Consider the following 17,079-nt stretch of genomic DNA (forward strand, 5'->3'; position numbering starts at 1 on the left):
CACAAAACGAATATATAGCAATAAATATGTGAATAAGTTTTAAAAGCGAAGAATACGAAAACATTAAATGCTACTAATAATACTATTGTGAAGAAACTAAAACAGTTGAATGCAATTATATGCTTTAATAAATTTTTTATTTGTTAAAACATGATTATTTATTATTTTCTCCTGTTATTATGGCTTTATGGTTATATGTATATATATGTATAAGTATATGTACGTACCTTACAAAAAAATATTGCTATACTTTTCCGTACATTAATATTTCATTTTCTAGTTTACGATCAAGTATCATAATAGTTCTAAAATACATAAGGAAACAATTTCTTGAATTTAAAATTTAAACTGCTACAATTTAAATTTTATTCATAGGCAATATGTGTAACTTATAAAATATGAAAAAACTTTCAATGTTTCTTCATGACCAATTATAAAATACTTTTGTACAGTTTTCTTTAACAGTTCGACGTTAGCCAAGTATTAAATGGAACTCGCATTTATAGGATATTTGTAAGTGTATCGTGTACTTCCTGCATACCCAATTATTGATTAAAAAAAGAAAAAACAGTGCTTGAAATCGATGGAACGAAATTGTAATTGGGACGATAATTAAGCTGAAAATGTTGATTATTGATGTTTCGATGGCCAGCGCCTAGTTTAGTAACCTTGTACACATTTAACACAAATAGCTAACTTATTCTCGGTATACTTATACCACTACATAGTTGTCGGTAAAGAAAACTGTTTCTACCGAGTGTTTTACAGGACTTTCATCGTCAACGAGCAAAACTTCCATCACCTAGAAAAGATATAAATTTAATGAATCCTCTAAGATATATTCCAACTACACTAGTAAAGAAATACTCTAAATATGTTATACCTTAATATTGACATACGATGTCTTCGACGAGAATGAAACGTTAAGGGGAAAGAAATCGGATGGAGTAGAAGAAGGTGCTGAAAACTCCATCGAACCAGATTTTGCAGACGCATCTACAATCGGCAGAGACCACACAAGCATGTTTCGTCGGGCTTCGTGTGTATACTGTCCATCGCATTCGCTTACTATGGGATTGCATCCAATGGGCAGAGGAATGTTTATTTGTACATTATTTAGTTCAAGATTAACTTGTTCTAATTCATATTCTATATTGACATCGCATCCACCTTCTGCGTTTTCGGAAGGCCAACAGTTTACTGTAACATCATGTTGTAATATAACATTAACTAAACACGTATAATTGAATTCATCGACACCGTTACAGTTTCATCAAACTATCCTTACTTGAGATAGGTAATGCTGTTTCATCCTGAGCCTGTAAACGCCACTTCAATACTCCAACATCGGTATTCAACGGGAATGGTTTTGCAGGGATCTTTAGACCTATCTGGCTACGAGATCTGAATAAATCCTTATCTACATTGGGATGTGTTTGTAATTGAATTCCTCTCGAATCTCTATTTTCTAATTGTACACGAATTCGTCCCCATTTTTCATCCGAGATGTGTAGCGTGACCAATCCGTGCAACTCGAAGTGTTGCAAACCACCGTCTCTGCCAATTCGTACATTAAGTCGTTCTTCTTGACGTAGATGAACTCTTGAAATAAAAAAGAAGAAACATTTACATAAAAAGCGTGTCTAAAAATCGTGGAATATTAAAGATACGTCGAGCTATTTCTTACGGTTCGGTATGAACTGTCTGCGGAGCGATCGATGGTTTTGCATCCGACGTCGATAAAGGTGTAGTCACAACGTTTTCTCCTTCTTCTTTCAATTGATCAACGAAAGAATCAACATCGCGAGATTTTCCTCCTAATTTCATAGCACCTGGTCCGGCGTTAACCGGTTTCCTGTGAAAACAACCAAAACGTTCTTACTTGATCGATCAATTTTTAACAACACGTCCCGCACGCTTCTAATTACTATATATGTACTATAGTATTTCTTACTGTGTCGGCGTGTACGCAGGTCTAACCGGTTCTGGTACAAAGTTAGCAGTATCTCCTATGGTAGGAGTTGGCGTAAAATTGCTACCACTTCCGAACGAGTTACCAAAACCAGGATTCTTAACGTTGCTCTTTTTATTCGCTTCCATTCTTTGTCTCTGTAACTCCTTCGCTTTCTCGCGCATTTTATTTTTCGCTTCTCTTTCCTGGGTCATTCTTACCGCTTGATATATTTTTTCTTCGTGCGAATCCATTTCTACGAACGTTCTGATCTGCGCCAAGTTCACATTTTCTCTGTAACCAAGCGCGACGATCTCGTCGAACGCGAATATCAGATCAAACGCGTTCTCAGCTATTTCTAGTTCGTCTATTGAACTACAGCATTCTGGAATCTATAAATTCAATTAAACGCTTAACACGCGCAAACAACTGACAAATAATTTATTCAACTCGATACTTGGAAATATACGTACAACTCTTGCAAAAAGTCTGAGCGTTTCTAAATCTTCTAATATATTGCTAGCTTTCGTGGTAATTAATAACATGTAGACTTTTTCCAGCGGTTGATAAACATATCTTACAGATTCTGTTTCTACAAATGTATGCTGTTTGCCGGAACTCATCAACTTTGGAAATGCGGCGAGCAAGCCTTCTATCCTGGCTTTCGTCATCTCTACGAACTGACGAGAAATAATGGCTGGAATTTGTTCAACTTTCAATTAGTATTTGCAACATTTAATTCTCATCTATCTCATTGTATTAACGAATATTAACATGCTAAACTTCTCTTTTGACATTTAGCGCGACGCAAGCAACAGTTACAAAAGCAACTGCTTTCGTTACTCTGAAACGTGTTCAGCGATATAAAAGATGATGATGATTTGACAATTAGAAATACGATCGTGTAAACGTGAAGAAATATGAAACATAATGCACACATAGACAGATTGGTGTGATCACAGAAAAAAGGTGTTACTTACTTTTGCCTGCTTTAGTGCAGACCGCTGCTGCGATAAGTACCTAAAACAATAACGAAGTATTTCATCGTACGAACGGCTTTAATTTCTTATTCGTATCCGCAAGAATCACGAGCGAGCGGGTGATTGACATCTGTAGCAAAATGCATAGGCACGATTCCGCCGAAGAGAGATTTCAACGTCCGCGTAAAATGACAATCACTTCAGTTCAACGATAGATAAATGCTTACCATTTTGATGAATTATTTCGAAACGTTACAAGTTGCACGATTAACCTAATATAATTTTTATATAAGTCAATCCTCTATCCACATCATATATACAAATACGGGTGCACGAGCAGAGGGCGCACTGTGCTGACGTGTGGCATCAGTGGCATGACGAAAGCATTATATAGAAATAGACTCATAGCTTATAGAGATAGATGCGCGGCCATGCGCGGCCTGTACGAAACGCTAAAGCCTACAATGGCGGCCGGGTGGATCTCTGTCTCACTCGCACACCGATAGTCGGTGGGGCCCAGTGGGGCCGCAGCGAGCCAGTCACAACTCTCATTTCCTACGCATTCCTCACTTTCATTGGGCGAATCTTTCCCCACCAACTTGTCAATCAGAAAGAGAGCGCCTTACGACCACAACGTGGGTGGTCATTTGAAGTGACATTTTCCTCTGCGAAAATGTCACTTCAAACTTCAAATAAATGACCTCAGGAACCTCCCATTTCTGGGTTCTGCAGGAGTTTTGGGACACCCTGTAGATAGAGTGCCAGCGTGTCACGCTAAGCTGTAACCACGCTCCGAGGCTCCGATTGGTCCATGTGTGTCGCGAATCACGGACAGGTACGATACTGTTTTGAAAGTTGATTAACCTAAAAATAGTGTTTTCTACAAATTGTCAAATTTCTAATTTCAACCTCTTCTGTCACGATGTCAGAATTAGTTCGTATGTATTTATCAAATACTATACTCTAACGCTATAGCGAATACACATCTTAATTTATATGACAAAGTAATGTTTATTATTACTTGCAGAGAGCGTATGTTTAACATTGCCTAAAAGTATAACAAAACAAATTAGCACATGCGAAAACAGTAAACAATATATAGAGAATTTTTTACAAAACACATTGCCATCCACCGATACTAGCTCTATAGTGGATGAATTAAGAAAGGTATGTTTTTCAATGAATTTAGGTAAGTTACATGTAAATAGTATTTCTATTATTGCTATTCGTTTTTTAGATTAATAATAAGAATTTATATTTTATTTTTCAAATGAACATCTTGTACACACAATTACATCCTATGCGAAGTTACAAATTAGCAATGAATGTTTATGTAGTTAATAATGTTGTGTTTACGTGAATATTAATAAGAAACTTTTCCTTACATAGAATGTAAGAAATTACATACTTCCGTCCGATTATTTTACAGTCTTTCATCCTTGGTAAACATAGAAATAAATGGAAAAAAAATAGAAGATGTAAAGGGAAACTATTAACGAGTAGAAAACGAATGCTGCTTGGATTACGTAAAATTGGTATCAAGAATGACATGAAATATAATGATTTATTACCATTGAATAGATTATGGTTAAATTATGTCCAACAAATGTTGGGCAGCAAGTTCTTCGTTAATATACCATCGAATTCGACCGATCCGAATTGGGAAAACATTAATCAGCAATTAATTAAAGCAGATTTCCATGGTGCCGAAATATCGATTATAGGATCAAAATGTCCTAGTTTAATCGGGCTAAGCGGTATAGTCATTCAAGATACCAAGAACATTTTTAGAATTTGTGGACAAGACAATATTATTAGAAGTACGAGCAAACAATATATTCTATTCAATGTTAGACGTGTTTAAAGTTTAAATATTATATACTCTAATCTGTATAAATTTCAGCAATACCGAAGGATGTTGTACTTATGAACATTCATATGAAGAATGTAAAATTGGAATTATTTGGCAAAGATCTTACTGTAAAACCTGTAGAACGGACGATAAAGAAGTTGAAATGTGGACGTGTATATGAATTGTAATGTATAAATTAAATGTCGTTTGTGCAATTGAAAAAAACGTACAAAGAAAGAAACTCACCTTCATTCGATATGTATAAATTCATAAATATACATTTTATGGAATAATATAATTGCATTTTATGTTTATCTTATCTATAGTAATGTAATGTCCTCTACGGTGTAAGATAACTTTTTATTTGAAAGATTACACATACTAAATAATATATATGTTTGTATAAAATATAAACAAAAGATTTGTCAGAGTAATCTTCGATATTGAAAATATACACACCGCTGTGCAAAAACATAAAATTATAAAAAAAATGTTCTATTCAAATGGTACAATTATTTATTGAAACAAATTTAATTACGACAACTCACATTTTATACTAATTTCGTAATACAGAGACGTTGCTTCGACCGCGTCTATGTGTATACACTATACACGTATAATTAACAACTATAGTTCTTATACGTTTCTTTCCAAATATTTGCTAATATTTTATTATAATTCATAATATCCAAACAATAATACAATTACATTACTATTTTTTTTTTAGAACAGCATTAAATACACTTTTCAATCTACAATTTTATCCGTTACATAATTTCAATGAAGATGAAGTGATTATTAGGAATGTTATAGATTCTCATTCGCATCATCTAATTTTAACATTTTCCTTTAGTACGGTTCAGCTAGAATTACTGCGTTCAATAAATGCCAAACGAAAGTGTCTCACGATAAGACGGTAATGTTTATCGTAACGAACATTATTCGAACACAATCGATAGACTCCGGATGTTCTTGCAAGCGTAATGTATATTAATGAAATATTAGGTAAAATAGATCGATTCGTGCAAAATATAAATGGGATTGAACTTCTACGAAGTGTGTAAAGCATGTGTGCTGGTATCTACAAATCAAGTATAAATATACTGGCAAAGTATACGTAAATATACATACGTGTATGAATACGCAAAGTATTTACTTATCGAGTTCTGTTTTCGTAACTATAAAAATATGTTGTATTTGCGCGAACATCCGTTGTCGCACTAGAACAACTCGATCGATAGCGAATTCAAATTCAATTGCTATCGAGAACGTACTGTTATCATATGGTTTCTTAATTTTCAACTTTCGCTTCGTATTTACGAGTAACGAGTACAATTTACTAAGTGTGTACTTCTCACCTATTTCGAGATGTATGACACAAAAAATGATTACTCAGAACGTTTTATGCGATGCGATAGCTCTTTTAGGAACATTAAATGTAAGATGTGGCAGAAAAACGATCTCAGTTTTCCGACATATCTTGCACATTCATCCTGATCTATTAGAAGAGCATTTTATACAGATAATGTAAATTATTGAACGATCAGATACGTCAACAACACGATTCTGCGATGATTCTACGTATGCATTGGAATCTGACCTCTCAACTTGTATTAATACTTGTATTATAATTTCATTATGCATTAATACAATGATATAACGAACAATACATCTGAATAGGGTACTATACATACATTATATTAACCAAATACAATAAGTAAAAAAGAAACTTCAAATTACATTTCTAAAGACTGAACACGAGTAAATTAGTTCGTAAACACCTTTCAACGTTTTCTCACAGGTGTAATATGCTTCGGTTTAACGCATAAAAAAGGATTAGCTGACAATGTTACAAGCCAACGTAAAAACAAGTCTTGTTACATATACCGATACATCGATACGACGAAATGGTTTGAAAGTCTGTTCGTTCTCGACGGATTATATAAGTTTTCTGTCTAGATGTCTAAATTCTGCGAGAATATACGAGAGAGAGAGAGAGAGAGAGAGAGCTACCTTCGTTATTATTTGTTTTCAGCAGAGCGTATAACAATGTTACTATTCTATATTTCACATTTCGGCTGCCAAGTTTGAATACTAAATTTTTATTTATCCATGCCACAGCAACACACACGAATACTAAACTTATACACCGATGGACATACAAACGCATTTTTTATATCTTCCTATATTAAAGTTTCTAAATACATTACGTACAGTTTAGACTTCGTAGCTTCGTTCTTTTTTTACTGTTATACCGATGTACCGATATATGCCAATTTTTGTTTATTTCACGTGCTGAATATTTCGAGACTCGTACATTTTACCGCAACAACAATTTTTCAACGAATCTAAATGAACATATCATTTTTATTACTGAAACTTATGTATCGAAATAATATTTTCATCGTTTTCCATAAATCGATACGAGCAAACGACAACTTCGAGTTTCTGTTTTTGTTTTCCGGCGGTGATTTACGCGTGATTAGCCAAATTTTTGTTTCTTTCTCTTTTTTTACCAAAAAGGAAGCACTTCATAATTTCTTGAGATATTTATTAAAGTGAAACTTACATGTATCTTTAAGATCATTAACTTTATTTTATCCTAAACTAAAATTTTTGTTCAATACTTAAACAAAGGCACATACGTATACAATACATTGATAAATCTGCAAAATTGTCATGACTACTTTGCAAAGTAACAAATGAAATAATTAAATTCAACTTAACAAAATATCAGTATAATACGAATTGCTCGAACGAACTATCGTATATTGGCTCGAAGGTCTGTTCACGACGCGTATTTGCCAAAGATTTTTATATCCTTTCTTTCTTTCTTTTTTTGTTTTTTTAAATAATTCCAGTATGTTCCATTATAACAAACAGTGATCCACGTTTACTTTGATTATTTTAACAGTAAATTAATCGTTTTATAAATAATTATGCATAAACTAGAAATTCGCGCTTAAATATTTTGTAGTTTATTTCGAATTTATTATTTTAATTATATTACAATCGTTTTTCACGGCAATGCTTTCTTTTTTTAATGATATTGTTGTAGCATTTAATAATAGTTATTATGCACTATTGAAATAATCTTGTTCTACCTATATATTATAGAAAAGTAGATTTTGTTGATCTGTGTTATTTAATCCGTTGCACATTGTATTTCACATACCATACCCTTGGTACGCTGCGGCGGGAGCAGCAGCAGCAGGTGCATAAACATTCTGTGGAGGTGCGCCGTATACGCCTTGCGGTGCGTAACCAGGTGCCATCATACCTGGTCCTGCTGTCAGCATCAGCTGAGGTTCCGCTGTACCCGTAAAACACAATTAAAACACAATATTGTTATCAGCTTAACACGCGTAAAACATGTTCAACTTTTTGCTGTAACTGTAACACATTTACTTTTCGCATATACAGTCAGCGGCAATAATAAGTGGACACCCTTAAAAATCGCATAACTTTTTAGAAATTAGTCCAAAGGACTTGAATTTTTCTAAGATGTTAGACCGGCTAGTTCGCTACAGAATAAGTAAACAAAAATTTATTACGATTGCAATTGGTAGGAATTATACAAAATTTTAAAGAATGATGTTTTACTATAAGTTACCGAAATCTATAAAACGCATTTTTTAAATTGTCGTCACAGGCCCAGATAGAAAAGTTGACAAAACATCATTTTTTACAATTTTGTATAATTCCTACCAATTGCAATCGTAATAAATTTTTGTTTACTTATTCTCTAGCGAACTAGCCGGTCTAACATCTTTAAAAAATTCAAGTCCTTTGGATCTATTTCTAAAAAGTTATGCGATTTTTAAGGGTGTCCACTTATTATTGCCGCTGACTGTAAGTGACTACAATTAATACGTACGCATAATCATAGGCTTATGTTCTTGATGGTCGGTTTCTTCTATACGCCGGCTTTCAGCTTCTACCAGTTTATCAACCTAAAAAATATATATATATGTGAAGTACGCGTATTGCAACTTGCAATAGAAAGAGTTAGAATATGTACATCGTAAATGCTCTGACCTTAGTTATATATTCTCGTGCAACCTGAATAAGATACGGCATGGCGAAGTGTAAAATGCGATTTCTCCATGCAAGTTCTAAAATAACATCTGGATGTAGTAAATCGTAACAATGAAATAGGCATGCTGCAAAACAATCTTTCGATCCTCTTTCCAAGAACCACTCTAGTAATTCTTCTGCGACTTCCGCATTTCGTGATTCTGCCGCGTATTCCATGGCATCTCTGTTTAATAAAAATCATCAAAATAAATATACGTTTTCAAAAATACGACAGATTTAACAGAAATAGAATATACCTAAATAATCGATCTTTCTTGCACAGCTCCACCGATTGTTTCCATCTATTGTTTCCTTTATATAAATACGCAGCAATTCTTCTAAATTCAATTAACTCATGCTTTTCTAATTGCTGTGCAAGCGCGATATTATCAAAGTTATCGAATGCGTCGATCGATGTTCTGAGACCTTGATAGTCTTCTTCGTCGATAAGTAAACTGTTCAATGCTTCGTTGATCGCTTTATTATTTAAAGTCTGAACCGATCTTAAATATGGTTTTACAAGTTGCAAATGTCCTGTTCTTTTGAAGTATGCAACTCCTCTTGTGTGATCCATGCGGGGAGCAAGTACAAGTAGTATGTCGTTCAAAAGTAGAGGTTTATATTCAACGTAAAATTGTATAGCTTTGTAATATAATTCTACATTTGCCACTTTAGTGATCACATCTTTGAAGTGACCTTCTCGCCATGCTTCGGTAGGATGTTGCATCATAGCGAGTACTGCGTTATCGTACTCCTCATATTTATCATACAAAAATACAAGTTCTGCCCATAAATGTGCCTGTTCTGCCGCACGAAGTACCTGTAAATATCATTATAATATACAGAAAATGTGCAAAAGAACTGTCGCTTCTTTTTCAAAGTCATCGACTTTGAATCAACTCGAGTCTAACAAAACGTACTTTTGGTATATTGACGCGCGACCAAAACAGTTCCAGATGTTCTCTCATACGTTGAGGCTTATACTTGCTGTAAAGTATAGCTAATTCGGTAAACATTCCCATATGCGCTCTTTCAAGTCCTAACGCAGCTTCTAGGAGATTGATTAGTTCCTCGAAATGTCCTCGATCTTGATAATAATTGATCAAATCTTCAAGTTCATCGGCATGCACAACTATGTGCAATCCACACATTTGTGCTAATCTGAACTCGCCGCTGTCAACGCAAGCGAAACAAACTTCTTTCCAAGTACGAGTTGAATTGGCTTTGCGAGCACTGTCGACAGCACCTTGAAATTCTTTCAAGTGAACAAGCGTGATAGCTAGTCGCGCAAAGTTCGACACATTATTGTACAGAAGTTTAGCAGCGTCATACATTTTGTCGTCGAAGCATCTATCGCCAATCTAAAACAATTAAATCATACAAATTTACGCTTGCATCTGCAGAAAAATCAATTTTTCCAATAGTTATAACTTGTCTATGTATAAAAGAAGAAGGGAACGAAAGGCGACAAAAGGTTGATCGATGATATTGCCTGGACACAGCGTAATCCATTAAATATCTAACCTTTTGTATATCAGCATGATTAGGCCCAGAGATAAATTCTTCAAGATCCGCAAGCCTGTTGGTTCTCGCGTACGCATATATCAATTCGCTTTCAATGAAAGATTCGCGTGCCTTCTTGCGAGCCATTTGCAGATAACGCACTAAATCTTCCCAATGAGAAGTCCGATGAGCAGTTTCTACAACATCTACGTATGCCGATGGATCATCCGCTTTGATGAAACTGTCGATGGCTTCTTTAACTAGTCCTTGTTGTAATTGTGCTCTGGCTAATTGAGACCATACTGGCGGCTCGTTACATCTATACGAATACGTACGTTAGGTAGTTTAATGAATATACAATATCGGATATAATGAAACAAGAAATACTATACCTTTCCGCAAATTCATAAGCTCTGTCTAGATTATTCACTTGTTCGATTAAAACTTGTATAGCCGATGTATTCACGTCGAATTTCTTGAAGATTGCGAAAGCTTCTTCGTAGAGCTCGTTGTTGATAGCGATATTAGCAATGTCGGGAGCATCGTAATTATCCAATCGGTTAATATATTCCATAACTCGTGTACGATCAGCTTTTATAGCCGTTAGGATTAGAAGATTTTGTAAATTGCGATGATCACTGAACACGCTGCTGTCGAGTACAATTTTCTCGAGAAGCTCGATGAGTTCGTTCGGTAAATCAGCAGTCATGAATGCTTTCACGGTGACCGATATATCCTCAGGATCTTGAGTTTCTGACAAAGCTGTTTGTACAACCTGTAAACAAGTGTCGATATTATTATTTTTGTTTTTTTTTTAGACAAACCCTATATTGGTAAGTGATTTTATCAATTAATTCTCTTTAAAATATTGTTTTACGTAAACTTACCTGATCGATTAGTTGCCTTTTGTACGGGTTACTTTCAAGAAGGACTTCTGCCCACAAATCAGGATCCCTACGCCTCACCAAGTATCTTGCTTCGCTTTTGAATAGACTGTTCTCGTTGCACACGCTTATTAATTCTCGATCGCACTGACCACGTTCGTATGCGATGCATGCTAAATGTGGATCACGTTTTTCACAGTACTTTCCTACCACTCTACTGTCATAAAATTGATTCTCCCTAAAGAACAACAATTAATATTCATGTAAATAATAATGAGAAGTTAGTCGTTGTACATTTTAGTCGATAGTCGAGTAAATTCATAAACTTACTTGAGGAATCTTTCGGGATTGTTGTTACTGTCGATGTATATTTTTGCCAACGCGTTATGCGTTGCAGGCTCCACGCAACCTTCGTGAACACGGGACTCCAACCATGGTAACAGAAGTTTCAAGCGATTTCTCTTCTCAACTTCTTCTACCAGTTCGTCGGTTGAAAATTGCCCCCGCACCACCAGAATTAAATTCTTTATGATATCCTCGGAGCAATCAACATCCAGCAAACCACCCACTACAACCGGTAGACGCGATGGATTTACCTAAAAGTATACCGCATTAATGGTAAATCAGAATTTAATGTAATTAACAAAATCACAAAATGTTCTATGCTCCTCATTTATATGTGTAAAATGAAAAGGTATTATTTACATAGAATTTATTAGTTTTAGTAAATAGAAATGAAAACTTACTTTCTGGACATAAATTTCAATGTACTTTTGCAAATTATTTCGGTAAAGATAGAGTACAAGATCATGTACAAAATCAAATCGATCGCAAACAATTATTAAAGGCAGCTGATCGGATAACTTTGCTTCTTTGAGAAAGTTTTTAACGCGTTCCGGATTATAGCAGTTGCTCTCTCTACAAATTCGCTCAACTTCCTTAATTTGTCCAGTTTTACAGGCTGCTTGAATATACTTGAAGTGCACTTCATGATCCTGACTGAAATTCACGATAGATCCCAAAAAGTAGAAGAGCCCCTCGTACGACTTAAAGCTCTCGAATAGATCTGAAACAGACAATAAAATCGTTTACGTGAGTCCTCATACGATTAAAATACCGTATAGTCAATGATAAATACCTATCAAAGCTTTTGTTGTTAATTGCTCGTGATACTTTGTTGCAATCTGAATACAAATTTGTAAATTTTGTCGTATATTAGCAGTCAGCATTGCCTTCAGACATTCCAAAGAATCTTCGACGGACAGTGTTCCAAAAAATCCAACGAGCCAATCAGGAGACAGTAAATGCGTATGAACGACAGCTCTTTTAATGTCGTATAAATCGGTGTAATGTTCCAAAGCACGCTGTAACAATCCAGCTTTTTCGCATAATTGCGCGATGTGAGCTCTGTCGTAGTGAGTGAACATTTGATTTCCCAAAATTGCGTCGGCAACTTGAGGAGCGGACATCAAATTCATTTCTAGAAGGCGCGTTTGCAAAGCTCCTTCGGTTGGCCGATTATTCTTCAGAGCATCTAACAAAAATGCTGTGCATTGTTGTACCATGTTTTGTTCCATAAATATGTCCACAATCTGTAAATACGTACTCATTATAAAAAAATAACATTGCAAATATAATGTAATGGTTTACAAGTAGTAGAAGGTGTGGGAGAACTCGAAAATAAGTCGGGATCAAATAAAATTCTCGATACGTCCCGACCAAACATTTTCAGGGCCTCTCGCGCACTTCTCTATTCACCACGAGTATTATAAACATTTTTCTAACTCTTACTTGATTGATATCTGCTAAAGGTTCTTCATCTTGAACTAACATTTGGGCAAATGCTACACCCTGATCGGGATTAAGTCTCATGACATTTCTTAACAAAAATATATAATCAGGAGTGTACGAAACTTTTTTGGCGTACAATACAATTTTTTGAAACTGACCAGTTTCTGCGAAACATTGTATAACTTTATTGGGAACGTTAGCTCTCAAATAAACGCTAAGAGCCAAGGTTGGATCAGCTTGTTTCACCAAGTCTCCCAATTCCTCGCTACACTCCAGTTTATCTTCTTTCAACCATTTTTCGAGAAGTTGTTTCCGTCCTTGTACCAGCACAGGACGACATAATTCCAATGATTCGTATTTGTTTAATTGCCCTTGATCTAAAAGTATTCCAAAGTATTGCAACAAAGGTGATGTTTGTCCTTGCGTAGTTGGTACCTGATACACATACGCAAATTGTTATTTTTCTGTTAAAACATTTGTATACTTTAATTCGCTTTAAACTGAATATACACCTGTTGGAATCGTTGAATCGTTGTCGGTGTCCGTAATATTCCTTTGGGAGCATTCGCCGCAACTTTCGCTGCTTCCGCGTACTGGCCATTTTGAAAAAGCATGTTGAACTTTCTCACAAACAATTCTTCGGCACCCGACAAGTTGTTTCTGACAGCCATTCGCAATGCAAGTTCAGGATTTTGTAGTACTCCGTTTATGTACGGAATTATATTTTCTACGTCGACGGAGACAGATAGTACTTGACCTTTTCGATTTACTCCTATTATACCGCCGGATGCTTCGTGCGGAGCAGTGACAAAAATAGTGTCTCCGGATATACGATTCATAAATATACATGTTGCAGATTCAATATCGTACATATGTATATAGCCATATTTTGTTATTAAGTATATAACGTCGTATTTTGAACTGACTTGCATCGCAACTGGAAAATCATTTCCAGCTTCCGGAGGGAAAAAAACATCTACCGCTTTCTTTGGGAACAGATGATTACCGGAAGGAGGTTGACCTACTTCGATGATGTGGAGTTTTGCTCCTTGCAGCGTTCTAACAGCGAAACAAAATAAATTACTAGGTTCCCCGTTTCCTTCTAGTTTAAATTGGGCAAAAGAAGCGGCGTGTCCTTCGATCGGCTGAGAACACTTTCTTTCAACAGAATAAAGCTGCATAGCACCAACCACTCTGTTATGCTGAGCAGAAATGCCAATTAATAATAGCCATGTTTGCTTCGGATCGGTTCTATAGTTTATTATTTGACAACCGTTTAACGAAGAATGTCGATCAAACATTTTATTCGGAGTTGACTCTCCTTCCATAGACCAGTGATAAACCGCGGTCTCTGTTACCAATGCTAATGTGTTCAACGATATCCATTTCCAGAAGACTACGTCTTCTGTCATTGTATGAGCTTTCATTTTTGACTTCATTTCTATGTTAAATATCTGAAGAGTTTTCATTGCTGTTGTAACAAATATAAAACACGTATCGTTAGTCTTCTCATTGAAACTCAACTTTCTATTTTTCTAACAATACATTTTCCCTCGTTGTGTCGATTACAAAAATTATTACAGCGATATTAAATCGTTTCAAATTAGTTTAACAAATGTCAGTAGAATAATAATGATTCTAGTAATATATTTGGTCGCAAAAATTAGATAAGTTGAAAATGGTACAATTATATAGCGCTATATATTGTATAACTATGACTATACTATACATAAATATGACCAAAACTAGAAATCTTTTGGCAAATTCCAAACAGATAATCAATCGCGATTCTACGATTTATTAATTCTAAAAGAGTCATTCATATACGAACCGTAAAATATCTTTTACCTTTTAAAGCTATAACTTTACTCGCAGGATTCATAATTGCAGAATCTGCAGAAATGGGTCTCCTGATCGGATTAGCAGAATCGTTCATATCGATGATGACTACCTGTGCGGTGTCACCAACTTTCTCTCTAACGCAAATGAACTTATCAGATTCCATAGTGAGCGTATTAAAACTAACATTGTTAGCATTAATTCCCACAGCAGTGAGCTATAACAAGAATAATGATACAAACTTAAAGGAGCTACAATGTAACTTATAGAAAGATATTGAAAAAGTTATTTTATGAAATCATGTGTGTCGGAAATATATATCTTGTATTATAATTTCGATATGGAAATTACTGAAAATGAAACAAGAAACTATAATATTATTTTGCTTATCGCATTAACGCATAATCGTCGAGTTCGATGTTGTAAAATAGGGCATTTTTGTGGATATCGTCTATTAATAATATTAAAGTTATCTCTTATTCGTTATTCAAAACATTAATTAGATAAGGATTTGATCTATTCTGATTAATAGAAATCGTAAAAATTTGAATGCAACATAACCAAATATTACTGTTAATTTTAAACGCATTATTCGTTATGAATATTAATCTTAGATATGAAAAAATTGTTTAAACGAATATTCTTAATCGTTGTAAACGAATGTAATGGAAGACGATTTGGTTCGCTAATCCTTAAAATTTGAGAAATACGAAGGATATAGCCACAGTAACGATGTATGTATTTAGAAAATTGACTCGTACATATTAATTGCAGAGAAATCAATAAATCGTTTAATAACTTGAACAAGAAGTAATAATCGAAGACATTTTAATTGGCATACGATATAATTAAGAGTTTCTAATACGTTATTAGATTGGTCGAAACGTAATCTATTACGAATTCGATCTTCCGTGAAAAGAAAAAAAAATGAACGTCTTGACATTTAGAATAATGTGCGAACACATTGTACCGAATTATGTAGGAAAAGCCAAACACTTTAATTAGAAAATTTATGGCATATAAAGACGGAAATAAGGGGCGTATATGCCGAGTAGACGTGGCCCTCATTGATAAAAAAATCAATTTATTTTTCTTGCCAACTTTCCAATATAGGACGATGCCATGATCGGTTAACCTCTACGCATTCGATCAGAAATATACCGATGAATTGATTGAAATGTTCGGTAACCGAAGAAACATACGATATTATACCTGTCAAAGTAACGTCAATTTGGAAGGTTTTAACGGAACTTCCGTTGTAACGCTGGTGTAGCAAGCAATAGCGGAAAAACGACAGGACGAAACGTCGAGAACTTTAGAATGGAATTGAAAACGGGAATTGCAAATGTGAAAATCATTGGCGACGTGTCGAAATAATTGATGAACCGGGAATGAAAACGGGTCACCTACCTGAAGATGTTCTTGAAACCTTATGGGTAATAACTGCGTCATTTTTCTGATGTTTTCTATAGCTTTCCGAGGTTTTCCAGCCGCTGTTATTTAATTAAGATAATAGTGCGGCTGTATACCGTTTCTATGTACAAGTGTTTTGCCCTGTGGTGCGCTTCTCAACCAGAAAACCTCAGCCCAACCATCAGCGCACAAAACCAACTGACGGAAAGCGAATGCCGTCACTACTTGCCGCTGACACCCATCATGGCCGCCAACGACCGCCCCTCTATCTAAAAATAGTTCTTCAAGTACAAAAGTGTTCTGATCGATCCTATATCTTGATATTGCCAAATGATTTTAAATACATTCAAATAGTAACGGTATGCAATTCATGCGACAAAACGCCTAACAATTCCGACCAACGTCATCGCGATCAAATTCATTTAAATATTCATCAGCGTAAGAATACATACAACTCGATTTTCTGTTAAATCTCGTACGCCACCCCTTCCTTTCTTCAATCCTCATCCCCCACTCCCTACTGTGAATGAAACTGCAACGGCGCACAAGTGTATACGTGGTACATATACTCTCCTGTACTCCTCTACTCCTTTTTACTCCTTCACTCCTTTACGCCTGTAGCATGTTTCACACGTGCGTATGGAGTGTACGTTTCAATCGAATCATTTTAACGATATTAGGTTAACGCTTATCAATTCCAGAGTATAGTTATTTAATAAAAAATATAAAAATACTACATTGTCAGTGGTATATAGAAACTACTTCATGTCTAAATCAATTATATTATTT

The 17,079-nt window shown here is 35.1% G+C and overlaps 3 protein-coding genes across 3 annotated transcripts; 1 reads left to right on the forward strand and 2 right to left on the reverse strand.

The window, feature by feature from the left end:
- Nucleotides 1-342: 342 nt before the first annotated feature.
- On the reverse strand, nucleotides 343-3,314 carry Deltacop (coatomer subunit delta). Its single transcript, XM_076420888.1, has 8 exons — nucleotides 3,159-3,314; nucleotides 2,932-2,971; nucleotides 2,425-2,648; nucleotides 1,955-2,343; nucleotides 1,688-1,855; nucleotides 1,289-1,602; nucleotides 884-1,200; nucleotides 343-802 (listed from the first exon to the last, which is right to left on the reverse strand). Exons 1-8 carry the CDS (start codon nucleotides 3,159-3,161, stop codon nucleotides 713-715), a joined length of 1,545 nt encoding a protein of 514 aa, XP_076277003.1. The 5' UTR covers nucleotides 3,162-3,314; the 3' UTR covers nucleotides 343-712.
- A 174-nt stretch (nucleotides 3,315-3,488) lies between these two features.
- Nucleotides 3,489-7,701, forward strand: Pop4 (ribonuclease P/MRP subunit POP4). The gene is made up of 4 exons (XM_076420891.1): nucleotides 3,489-3,869; nucleotides 3,959-4,098; nucleotides 4,361-4,751; nucleotides 4,835-7,701. Exons 1-4 carry the CDS (start codon nucleotides 3,854-3,856, stop codon nucleotides 4,969-4,971), a joined length of 684 nt encoding a protein of 227 aa, XP_076277006.1. The 5' UTR covers nucleotides 3,489-3,853; the 3' UTR covers nucleotides 4,972-7,701.
- Chc (clathrin heavy chain) lies at nucleotides 5,277-16,881 on the reverse strand. The gene is made up of 16 exons (XM_076420883.1): nucleotides 16,743-16,881; nucleotides 16,288-16,559; nucleotides 14,887-15,094; nucleotides 13,551-14,509; nucleotides 13,039-13,473; nucleotides 12,386-12,839; nucleotides 11,994-12,313; nucleotides 11,578-11,843; nucleotides 11,251-11,485; nucleotides 10,756-11,138; nucleotides 10,385-10,682; nucleotides 9,781-10,221; nucleotides 9,118-9,680; nucleotides 8,822-9,044; nucleotides 8,661-8,736; nucleotides 5,277-8,096 (listed from the first exon to the last, which is right to left on the reverse strand). Exons 2-16 carry the CDS (start codon nucleotides 16,327-16,329, stop codon nucleotides 7,951-7,953), a joined length of 5,049 nt encoding a protein of 1,682 aa, XP_076276998.1. The 5' UTR covers nucleotides 16,330-16,559; nucleotides 16,743-16,881; the 3' UTR covers nucleotides 5,277-7,950.
- Between the last annotated feature and the right edge of the window lie 198 nt (nucleotides 16,882-17,079).

Source organism: Lasioglossum baleicum, chromosome 3 (genome assembly GCF_051020765.1).
Source record: "Lasioglossum baleicum chromosome 3, iyLasBale1, whole genome shotgun sequence".
Taxonomy (NCBI): Eukaryota; Metazoa; Arthropoda; class Insecta; order Hymenoptera; family Halictidae; genus Lasioglossum; species Lasioglossum baleicum.